The sequence below is a fragment of the Ochotona curzoniae genome, unplaced genomic scaffold (assembly GCF_017591425.1).
Source record: "Ochotona curzoniae isolate NIBS_2020 unplaced genomic scaffold, NIBS_Ocur_1.0 scaffold_1037, whole genome shotgun sequence".
Lineage (NCBI taxonomy): Eukaryota > Metazoa > Chordata > Mammalia > Lagomorpha > Ochotonidae > Ochotona > Ochotona curzoniae.
Window position 1 is genome coordinate 18,464,565 of NW_024467083.1, and position 12,001 is coordinate 18,476,565.

Sequence of the window (12,001 nt, forward strand, 5' to 3'; positions counted from 1 at the left end):
CAAGTGAAGCTGGGCTAGGGGCATCTGGAGACCTGGGGGCCGTGTCTTAGGGGATCGGGTAAGGGGAGGAGGGGAACCCAGTTAATGGGAAGCAGGTGGAAGGGCTTGCCTGTGCCCCGGCCAAGGGACAGGCCAGCCAGGATGGCCCAGTCAGTGGGAGGACCGTTCACTCACAGATAATCCTGCAGAGCAGGCTCTGGGATGCCCATTCATATTCATTACGTGTGAAGTGGACGGCTGTAAAGTTAGCTTGCTCTTCATTTAGCTGTCACGGGCCAAAAAAATATGAGCTGTGGACAGATGCCCCTGGATGGGAGCCAGTAGCCGGGCCCTGGCCTCTCCCGGTGGGGCCCTCCTCTCCTCTCTGCCCCCCTCTCCTGGGGCCACTCTTCCTGCAGTGTTCTCTGGCCCAATTTCATTTCCTTCTCTTTCTGCTTGCTTTGCTCAAAACCTCCTAGATCCTTTCCTTTCTAGAGCAGTGCTGTGAGCTCCCAAGTTACAAAGTGGAGTGGCCAGCTATGGGAAGGGACAGGCACACTGTCACCTCTCCCCCAGCTCCCTCAGGGGCCCCCTCCCCCTGTTGGACACCAGGCTTGAAGACACTGATTCCCAGGGGATGCGTGGCTTGGGCTGGTAGTGACCATCTTGGCTGGGAAACCTGATTCGCTGGGGGTTTGCTGCCGTCTCTGTGTTCTTGGGCTCCTGGCAGAGGATGAACTCTAAGCAATGTAGTTGTGTTTATAGGGAAAGTGGGAGGGCCGGGCTGGCTTCTGTCTTCCTGCCTCTTGGAGATAACGCACAAAGTGAGGGTGAAGGAGAGAACAGCTAGGCTGAGGAGGAGCTCTGGCTTTCATCTCTGCCCACAGCCCAGAGGTGCCCTGGGGTGCCTGGAGGAAGGGAGCTGCTGACCCACCTCCACTCTGGAGTCCTGGCCCCTAGGCAGCCCAGAGAATTCAGTAGTGTCCCCTTCTTCCATTCCCGCTCCTTCCCACAGTCAGTTCACAAGCTCTTCTCATTCCCCAGCCCTGCCCGAGCCCGGCCCGATAGCTGGGCTCTGCTTCCTGCCTCCTGTACCGGCTGAAGCTGCAGACACTGAGGCAGGTGATGGGGCCAGACATGCAGGCCAGGACCCTTGCAAACCCCTCTCAAAGAGGTCTTGGGCTAGCCTGGGTCCTGGACAAAGACCCCTAAAGCAGTCATGTGCCACAGCCAGAGGGCACACTGTGAGCAGGCATGAACAACATCGCTACCTTTATTAGTATGCAAGGTAGCACCTCTTCTGTATATACACTTACAACCAGCATCAAGCAGTCTTGACGGCACGGCTCCAGCCCAATCCCAGGGGAGAGAATCTGGTGGATCTGGTGACTTCCAGTGGAATCTTTGTCCCCTTGGGGGGGAAGATGAGCCTGGAGCATGTTGGGAGACCAGCATGGGCAGGAGGAAGGGACAGCTAGAGCAGGCCACCAGGCACCTGGGTGCTGACCTCTGCTTCCCAGGCTTGGGTTCACGCACAGTGGTGGTAGGGAGCAGAAGCAAGGCCGACCCTGGATGGCCCCTGCAGAGTCTGGCTGCCCTAATGTCCCAGAGTACTTGTTCTAACTCAGTCTGCAATCTCCTCCCCAGACCAGGAGCCAGTTGAGCTGTTTCAGCTGCAGAAATGACAGGAAGACCTGGACAGAGCCCTGAGAAATCCGGGAATGTCTTCCATCCAATCAGAGAGAGAGCTGGGGTGGCAGATGCAGTCCTACCTGCCTTGAAACCCCTGTTATCCCAGGCATCCCCAGCTTATTCCAGGAGCAAAGAACTAGCAAGTCGCTAGCCAGGGGCTGAGGGCCTCAGTGGCAGTCCCAGGTTCCCTGGAGCCGCCTAGAGGCAGAGCTATGTCCTGATGTCCAGGCATGGGGGTGGAGGTGGGTGGGCTGGGAACATTGGGAAACAAAAATGGGTGGACAGCCTCGTCTGTGTGTCCTTGGGACTTCATCATGTGGTCCAGTTCAGCAGGCTGGGTGGCTCCTTGGGCTTCACCCTGAGCGAGATGAGGCTTGGAGACTTACAGTCACCGTCGGGAGAGGGCTCAAAGCCATGGCCCCCCAGAGCAGGAGCAAAGCCATGGATGGAATAGATGCCTGGGTGCGCGGCAGGGGAGGTTGGCATCCCCATGAAACCAGCCACATTGCCATGGGCGTGGGAGTACGGAGACATGCACGGGGAGGGAATGCCCTCTGGAGACACGAGGCAGGGCCCCGCTGGGCTCCCAGACCCAGGATTGGGCCACAGTGGGTTCTGCAGCTGCGAAGAGAGGAGATGAGCACTTGTGAGCTGGCAGGCCCAGAGGGGGCCTCCTTGCCTAGGGGCTGTCTGTGTGGAGGCCCCAGAAACATTCCCAAAACCCTCTTGGTCCTTGTCGAGCCCCTCCTCCCCCTGGCAAAGGCAGCAGCATCTTAGGCTGCAGACAGAAAGTTCAACAGATTCCTTCGCGTTCTGCTAGCATCATTCCTAAAGCAGGCAAGAGGCCCAATCTGCAGGAATTAAAGGATTTGCCCAAGGTCACACACAGCCCTGATGTTGCTCCAGGCCTCCCCAAGCCAGAGCTCATCTATTTATCATCTATCTATCTATATTACATTTTAAATCAATTTATTTGCTTTTATCTTCTGATTCACCTTTCCCATGTATTCCCAACAGCAGGGCTGGGCCAGGCTGAACCCATGAGCTAGGAACTCAATCCAGGTCTCTCATAAAGGGAGACATTACTTAACATTACATAAGCCATCCCACTGCCCCCTCCAAGGGTCTGCATGAATAGGTCAGTCAGCCGTGCAGCCAGGACTCAAACCCAGGCACTCCAATGTAGAATGCAGACATCTGCATGAGGCTGTGCACTAAGCTCGCCAGGGTTTGGAGTATTACTGGCCACCCCTCCAGGCAGAGCAAACTGATGTGAGGTCTCACCTGGGGGTGGCTGTCAGTGCGGGGCAGCACTGAGATGTCATAGGAGGCTGTAAAGGGGTTTCGTCCCTCCTGGATCTTCCCATACCGCTCACGTTTCCGCCACTTGGCTCTGCGGTTCTGGAACCAGACCTGGGAGGGTGGGCAATAGGTTGGGAAGGTGGAGGGGGTATGGGAGCAGCTCTGAGGAATGGAGTCCACCGGGAGAGACAGTCATAAACCCTTGTTGTTGCAGAGTTAGCTTCAGGCTGGAGGATCTTGAGTGGCCCCCACTGGCTGCCAACTGCCACTTCCCAGGCACTGGACCCTGCTGTCCCTGATGTCTCAAGTCCTTGTCTTCACAGGCTCCCATCCTAGCTCTTCCTCACACACTCTGCGACCCTGCTCCTTCCCACCTCTGCTGGGCTTCACCTGGCCTGAGTTCCCTGTACCTTAACATGGAAGTGCAGGCTGGGTCCCCGTCCCCTGGCTGGCTCTCACTGTACACAGCATAGTCTATGGCTGTTGGAATCTTTCTCGCTGATTTGTGAGCTCTGAGTCTGTGTGTGCTGTGCACACTGGCATGCGTGTCTGTGGTGAATCTGTTGCCTGGGATACACTGCCTGCTGTGTAAACGTGGATCAGTGACTGTATCTTGTATTTCTACCCCTTACTAAACAGTTGAGTGTCACACTCTGGCTATAAGCTGACAATATCAAAACCAAACAACCCCTGCTCTCCAAGGATCTAGCTGAAGAAGCTGTGAGTGCGGATGTGGATGTGTGTTGCACACTCGTATGTAAAAACCCAGCTATCCAGGCTGGCACAAGGAGCCACCCCGGTAGTACCTGGCACTCCCCCATGGGAATTCCTGCCCCTGTAGATCAGTAGAGTGCTGACGGTCATGAAGCCATGTAGACCTTGGTCCTCCGGCTCCAAGGTTGCAGAGATCCCGCAGCAGGCCTGGTGGGGGTCAGGGAAGGACCACCACCACCTATAAACCTGCCCAGATTTCCTTTCTCTGTTCTCTCTCCTCTGCAGGTTGGAGCCAAGGAACCTGCCAACGTCACAGGTGATTCTTGCCCCATCCCCACCCCTCCCGCCTGAGCTCTGTGCCTAACCTCAGTATGGCCTTGTGGGAATCACACTCCCACCAGAAAAAATAACCGTCAGGGAAACACCTCGATAAGACCTAGTGGACTTGTGGCTGTCCTTGCATTGTTCCAGGGTTGAAAAGGCCCAGGAGAGGCAGGGGCCAGCTGTGCTGCCCCAGACTTCCGTGCTAGATGGCAGGAAGTGAATGTGTCTTCACTCTCGCAGTGACTCTGCAAGGGCACAGGCTGAGCATGAGAAGCCAGCTCCTCCTAAGTCACTTGTTTAAGTCACTTTCTCACTTTTTCCCGGAGCCCCAAATCCACCTGTCCATCCCTCCTGCTGGGAGCCCCAGGACCTTCTGCCCCTCCCTTGGGCCAGACTCCTGCAGAACCTCACATTTGTCCCATCACATCCACCTGCCCCCTGCCTGCCACCTTCATTTCTAACATGCCAGAAAACAGACCTCCCTCTTCTTCCCCCTTCCCCAAGTCCACCCGTTCATCCCCAGCGCAGGGCTACCCGTGTGGGAAGCTAACCCCATCCAAGGAGCCTTCTGTGGGGAAGGCTTTGTTGTCAGATGGAGAAGGGTTCCGAACTGGCTTCTTCCAGACAGGAATCCAGAGATGGCAAGGACTGAAGACCACAAGAACCTGGAGGGTGGCCAGCCCAGAGAGATCCTAGCAAGATCCTTTGGTTCCTAACCACAGGGTGCCCTGAACCATGCTCAGCATAGCTCTGCTTTCAAAATGTTGGCACCCTCAAGTTTCTCTCTAAGCTATGCCTGCTACAGGCCTTGGTCCCCAGTTGGAAAACAGACTCAAGAGCCAAGGAAATGCCTCAAAGTCACCTGGACAGCTGGGACATGACATAGCTAGTCCTTGCACATGGAGCTTGTTACTCCAACAGGGCACCCCAGAAGTGGGGAGCAGGTGGAGGAAAAGGAGTGGCCAAAACTTCCCCTTGTCTGGCCCACAGCGCTCTCACCTGTACCCGAGCTTCAGTCAGGTCTGTGCGTAGAGCCAGCTGCTCCCGGGCATACACGTCAGGGTAGTGTGTCTTCTGGAAGACCTTCTCCAGCTCCTCTAGCTGGAAGGTGCTGAAAGTGGTGCGGTTCCGGCGCTTCTTGCTCTTGTTCTTGGCCAACTCCATGGAGTCGGAGAGTCCCGGGGAGAGGGGGACACGCAGGCTGGCCAGGCAGGGTCTCGGGGAGCCCTGCAAGGTGGAGGGCACGTCTGCAGGGCGGCCGGGACAGTCCAAAGGCAGCTGGGGGAAGCTGGCGGCTTTGGCGGCCTTCTCTTCAGCTGCAATGGAAGACACAGAGAAGAGGATGGAAATGGGACCCGGGGCTTTTGTGGGCGGACTGGAGGGAGGGGAAAAGCTCTGCCGCCTCCTGCCCCGCCTCCCCTTGCCCTACCCTTCCTGTCCCCCACCCAGGGGAGCCTGGCATTTTCAGGCCTCCAGCTGAGGAGGGGGCCCAGGGGAACCATGTGTTCCATGGTCTGGGGTGGATCTGCTGGGGCCAGAGTGGAGTTCATTTCGGGGAAGTGCTCTGTGGTGGTGCGTCCCATGGGGTGTGGAGGTGCCGAGATTGGCGCCATGGTGGGGACCGCCACCCTGGCAGTGCCAAGAGAAAGGGCATGGGGGAAGGGGCAAGGAGGGGGTGGTTAGCATTTTCTGCCCCTGCTAGGAAGGGCTCCCCCACTATTTCTGACTCTGCAGGCCTTGGCTCCCGTGCCCTTGTGCCCACCCATGCCCTCTGCCCTCAGGGCCTCATCCTCTGGACTCTGGCTCAGGTCAATGTCAACTTGGCCGGCCGGTGGCGGGGAGGGAGGGTGGAACAAAGGGCAGAGAAATATCTCCCCATTCATCCATCCTCAAACCATGATGTTTGGCCCAGGACTTGAGCTCTGGCCACAGCAGGGCAGAGGCAAGACAGGCTAGGCTGGGGGTATATCCCTCTCCTGGCTCCACAGGAGCTGCCTGGGAGGAGCAGCCAGGGAGGGAAGGGTTCCCAGCAGCCCCACCCGCTCTGACGTGTTAACCTCACTTAGGGAGCTTGGGGAGCCCTACCACCACCCACCACCCTCAGGGCATGGCAAAAACTAGGTCACCCTCATCGCCCCCGCCCTCTCCCTGGGGCTAGGACCCCCAGCAGTGGTGGCGGCTCTTCGAAGAAGGCCCTCCGCAACAGTCTGCTGGGACTGGCAGGCGACGCCACCAAGACGCCCCAGTGACTCACACAGTCCCTTTTCCTGGCCCCAGGCCCACTGCCAGTGGGGGCCTGGCCCCCAGGAGGCCCAGCGAGCTGGCACTGAAAGGCGGCTCCTTCCTGGGGGTGGGGTGGAAGGGGGTCCTGGTTTCAGCAGCCCAGCTGCACTGGAGAAACCACGGGCAAGGGGAGATGGGCTTCTTGGGGTCACTGCTGCACTGCAGAGGACAAGCTGGGCAAGGTCCCACTGCCGTCCCCCAGCTAGAAGATGGTCAGGGACCTCCCAGGACCACCCAGGCTGTGAAAGCAGCTGCTCCCTGATGTATATGTCCCAGAGCCTAATCTATATAGCTCATGGCTACAGTGCACACACCTTCATAGCGTAACTAGACCAAAGTGGAGAAAGCTTCCCAGCCCCTTCCCCAACCCTCCCCCACCCGGTTTCCGCTCTTGGCGGACACATTTTGGTTCCAGGGTTAATTCCATTTGGTAGATGCTCGGAGGAGAGAGGTGGTGGGAAAGGACTCATGGAAATTGAATGAAATAATTGAAAATGATCAGACTGGAGGGGGACCCCCACACACATAACAGGCCCTCAAAGTGGGTCGAGGGATAAAAATCTTGCTGTTTGGGGTTCATAGGGAGGCCATGCTGGACACTCTGGCCAGAGGAAGAATGAGGGGACCCAGTGTAGGGGTGCAGAAAAAGGGGTCTGGGCTGGGGCTCCATGTTGCCACCAGTGCCAAAGCCCTGGCACTGGCCCACCTGCATCCTGAACCCTCACTGTTGACCTTAACGGGACCTGCCTAGAGGAAGTGGCCAAATCTGGAGCCCTGGAGTTCACCTTGTTAACAGTGAGTCAGCTAGCTGTCAGAGTCAAGGCTGGCAGTGAATGCAACCAGACTCCTAGATCGGCTATCTGCCAGTGAGGCCACATCCGCAGCCCTCTGTCCACCTCTGCATCTGCCCAGGGGACAGCACTTGCTAGAGGCCAGAAAGCTGGCCACTCCTCAGGGCCATACCCTTGAAACACCCTGTGACCTGCCCAGAGGACCTCAGGTAGAGGGCAGCTTCCCGTCTTTGGAGGACAGGGCCCCTCTCTTCTGAATGAATGTGGGCAAGGCAGGGAAGAAAAGAGAACCAAGACCAAGGGAGGACAGCTTCCCTGGCACTTAGGGAAGTGGCTGCTCTGCAGGGCGGCCCGCCTGCGGGAGCTCCAGGTGCTGGAAGGTTCAACCTGTGCTGGAGGACGACAGCCTCTGGCTGCAGCACTGCCAGTGCAGGGACCACAGCAACATCTCCCAGGTCTGTGGAAGTTGGGGCCCCTTTAAGGCACAAAGGAGGTCTGCCGGCCCAGTGGGGAAGCAGCACATCCATTGCATCCTTGTCAGCCCAAGCTGCAATGGATTCCCTCAAAACTGCCAAGCAACCTGCACAGCCAGCCTGCTGAAACTTGCCTGCCACAGCTCTGGCCTAATGTTTCAAGCCTGGGTGGACACAAATGTCATGCGTAGGACCCCGAAGAGGCCTGGCTACCCCATACTAGAAGTGTCCAGCCTCAGCACAGAGGCCTCCCTGAGGCCCACTGAGAGCAGTGGCTTGGGGCTCCGTGGTTAACTGGCAAAATTCTAGCGGGGGACACCTTCTGGATGTCCGGATGTCCGGGGTCAGAGGCTTAAGCTCCAAGGACAAATGGGTGTCCTGGCAGGGCAGAAGCAAGGAACGGTCAGGGCCCATCCTCTGGTTCCCCACGTGGAGGGCGCCAGGGTGGCTGATTCGGCGGGCAGGCAAGCACCCAGCTCCGGTCCGCAGAAGGCCAAGTGCTAGTTGCTGAGATGCTGAGGCAGCCCCGGCCGCACGGCAGGAGGGAAAGAACCTTTTCAGAGCCCCCCAGCTCCGGCCCAGATCGCGCAGCACATGCGGTGCAGCTGCGCGCTCACTGGTATAAACTGGAAACGCTCTGTGCCGATTATGTGATAAAGACATGGAATTAAAGCTGGGCGCCCCCGGTTCACCCACCGCTTAGTACCGAGGAGACCGTGCAGGGCAGACACGTCCCACCCCAGCGGCCGGGTTTGGTGCAGCGCGCCCAGCTGGGGTCCGTTCCACCCCAGCGGCCGGGTTTGGTGCAGCGCGCCCAGCTGGGGTCCGTTCCACCCCAGCGGCCGGGTTTGGTGCGGCGCGCCCAGCTGGGGTCGGTCCAGGGCATGGCCGAGAGCAGCCTACGGAGCTCCCGCCGGGATGCACGAAAGGCAAGTGGCCGCCAGCGTGCCCGGCCGGGTCCCACGCGTACCCGCCGCGCCTTCTCTTGTTTGGCCTGCGCTCAGTTCCCCGGAAAGCGGGGGCTGGCCGTTCTTGTCCGTTGTGTCCACTCTTTCAGAGGACTCACCCTTTCTTTCGTTTTGTTCGGTCTCTTCCTCTTGGTCCTTCTCTCTCTCTCTCTCCTCCCCGACCGACCCGCTTCCTTCGATTTTTCGCTTGCCTTTTTTTTTTCTTCGTTCATTCTTCATTTTTGTTCTTCCCGTTTCCGACCTTCCCAGCTAACCAACAAGCATTGGCCTCCCGTAGTCATCCTCGATTGTTTGGTTTAATTTCCGCCTCCCGTTTTCTGGTTGTTTTCCACATTCTTTGCATTTCTTTCTCCTCATTTCGTTGTCACCTACTCGCCGTCGGATCCCAGCTTGCCGAGGCACTCCCAGACCCCTCGTTGGGCTCCAGCACTCTTCTTAATTTCTGGGCGCCAGGGTCGGATCTTGTGGGACGCGCGAGCCCCGCAGGCTGGGTCCCGCCGGGCGCAGCGCCCTGCGCCAGGATGGTACCTGTCCCCGGCCGTGCGGTAGGCGCTGCGCGGCCGCCGCCGTCTGGCTGGGATCAGAGGAGCCAGGCCAACTGCTTCTCATTAAGTCTCAACTGTGGTTTTTATCAGGAGAGTCTCTTTCAAAGGGCACAGACAAGAAGCTCTAAGGACTCACTCATTTCCTCCGCTGACCCCCACACACCTCCTCGTCCTCTCTCCTCTATACATTCCACCCCGACCCCCAGCCGGACCAAAGCATCGGCTGCCCGGCCACTCCATGGAAGCCGGTGAGGCGCCGGCGGGGCGGAGGAGGCGCCCGGCGGGCTCGGGAGGATCTCAGAGGAGCCGACTCTGGGCCTAGGCAATAGGGATGTGGCAGCGGACGGCAGTTGGCACCACACACGGACACTCCCGACAGGTCAGCGGATGCAGTGGGCTGTGCGCCAGCGTGCCAAACCCCGCGCCAGGTGCGGGCAGAGACGCGGTCGACGGGCAGGATTTGGCGCGCTGGACGCCAACCCAGGAGCACCAGGTACCCAGGGGTTAGGCCCTCCCGGGGCTGCTCCCGAAGGCCCAGCCATGACGGGCCAGGAAGCCAGAAGCCGGCAAGGCGGCCATCACCGTGTACAACAACGGGGGAAGGCCAGGTTAGTCGGAGAAATAACCGAGCGTCTTGCGCTGGGAGAAGGGTCCCACCAGTCGCCCCGAGCGCTTCCCCCACGGGCAGCGAGCGCCCTTTCCGCGGAGGCCGGCCCAGGGCAGAGCCCGACGTGGCCGTTCGAGATGGAGGCCCAGCCTCTGGGCCCTCGGCCGGGATCAGACACAAAAGCCGCCCTTCTCATCCCCGCGTCGGGGCTCAGCATAACGTAACCCGGCGGTTTGGGACTCGCGGGTTGCCGGCAGTTCAAAACCAAGTCAGGCCGCGCAGGACGGAGCTCGGGCGTCTTGGCTCAAGCCCTGACCCGGCTCCGGGTGGTCGCTGCTCCGCCCTTTCTCGACCTCCTGGTTTTTACTCTTGCGGCCCGGGGTCGCGGGCGACTCTACCGTACCGCCCTGGCTTTTACCTGGTCCTGGCCGGCGACAACTTGGCGAGAAGACGAGAGGGACAAAAAGTTGAGCTAAGTCGCGAGCGGAAGAAAGCCGCCGGGGTCTGGGTGGGAAGGCAGAAGAGAGAGAGGACGGAGAGAGAGAGTCAGGGCTGCGCGCTGCTTCCTTGCCGCGCCTTACCTTCCGCGGGGCCCTCGTAGAAGTGACCGCCGTTGAGCGTAGGGCCGGGCCCTAGGTCCTGCAGGTACTTGGCGGGCGGCTTGGCAGGCTCCGGGAGGTAGGGCTCCAGGGGCCCGCAGGCCGGAAAGCGGGTCAGCCGTGGGCCGCGGGGAGGCGCGGAGTGCAGGTGAGACACAGCAGCGGGGTTCCCCTGGGGGCCCGAAGGCTCATCCCCAGAGGCCGCATAAGGGCCAGGCGCCGGCCCCAAGGCGAAGGGCGCGCAGCGCTCGGGGTCCATGCCGGCTGGGGGCGCACAGGCCGCCGGGGCTCCCGCGCTGCCCGCGCCGCCTGCGAGCGCCCGCCAAGGGGGAGGGACCTGGGCGCGGGGGGCGCGGAGCCCCCGGGAGCGGCGCACGCCGCGGGGGGTTGGGGGGCCGAGGGCAATGGGGGGCCGCGCCTCTGACTTAATGCTGGAATCATCCACGTCACGTGCGGCCCCGCGCACGTTAACCCCTCGGAGCCCGGGAACCCCCTAATTCACCCCGGAGCCCAGCGTCCCTCGACCCAGGCAGCATGAGCAAGAGAGCCGAGGAGAAGAAAGCGGTTTCAGGGCAGAGTCCCTTTTGTGCCCATGCGGGTAAGTGACTGGCTCCAGCAGCACCCTTGGTCCTGATACCAGCCCAGTGGCTTTTGCTGCTGGAGAGAAGGGGAGGCAGCGTGCGGATAGACCTCCTCCTCTATAACCCCATGCCTGTTCTCCTGACAGCCTGGGATGAGGCTCCCCCCACCCCACACACACATCGGCAGGCAGGGCGTGGGCTATGGGGACTACACTCAGCTCTTTGCCCCGGGAGCCAGCTGGACACCACGCCAGCCCAGCAGATGTCTTGCTTCTCAGAAGGGGTCATTGGGACTGTGGTGTGGACGCAAATTTGAGCTGGGTTTGGGGAGCACTGATTAGCAGTGGAGCCTCAGAGAGCACTGATTAGCAGTGGAGCCTCAGAATCCTTACGTGACTGTGCTCTTGACTTTCTGTAAATCACAACTGAGTGGCAGGAGCAGAAGCAGGGCAGAACAGAGCTGCCCAGGGGCAGGTCAGTCAAAGCCCTGCAGGGACCAGCCCCTGGGGGTACCACAGGCATACAGGGAAGGAGCCACTTCATAGGCCCATGAGCATCAGGGTCCCTGGGGCCCCCCGGGGAGAAAAGCTGTGTGCGCAGGTGGATGGGTGTCGGGGCCCTGCTGCTTGAAGACGCCATTTTAAAGGGTGGGGGAGTAAGGGTTGGACTGTATTTGCTAAAAGCTGGATTTTCCCAGCCAAAAGGACAAGAGGCTTAGAGCAATCGTTTAGTTTTGTTTTTGTTTTGTTTTGTTTTAAGAAAAGTCACAGCCCCTGCCCTAAAAGTATCCCTGGAACCTGTCACTGCTCCTAGGTTAGGAAGCCTTTGGGTCTGGGTGGAGCATTTTTATTTTCCATGCCCTAGAGATCTAGCCAGAAGAGGGAATGGGGGGGGGTGGAGTCAGATATCATTTGTATTTCATTTGAATTTTCAATTTTTAAAGGAATCCAAAAGGCCTGGTGTGAACACCTCCCTCTTCCGCCAGAGGCTTAGAGGGGGCTTCTTGGCTGTCCTCAACCCGGGCTGGGCTGTAAATCAGGGCCAAACAGGAACCAGAAGCCTTGCATCTCACAAGAAGTCATTAAGCTGTTATTAAACATACCGTAACTTCTCTGAAGTCTTATTGACTTAAACCCCACATTG

The 12,001-nt window shown here is 59.3% G+C and overlaps 1 protein-coding gene across 1 annotated transcript; it reads right to left on the bottom strand.

Annotated features, from left to right (window-relative positions):
• Positions 1–1,983: 1,983 nt before the first annotated feature.
• ALX3 (ALX homeobox 3) lies at positions 1,984–10,665 on the bottom strand. Its single transcript, XM_040998966.1, has 4 exons — positions 10,260–10,665; positions 5,011–5,327; positions 2,956–3,084; positions 1,984–2,292 (listed from the first exon to the last, which is right to left on the bottom strand). Exons 1-4 carry the CDS (start codon positions 10,534–10,536, stop codon positions 1,984–1,986), a joined length of 1,032 nt encoding a protein of 343 aa, XP_040854900.1. The 5' UTR covers positions 10,537–10,665.
• Between the last annotated feature and the right edge of the window lie 1,336 nt (positions 10,666–12,001).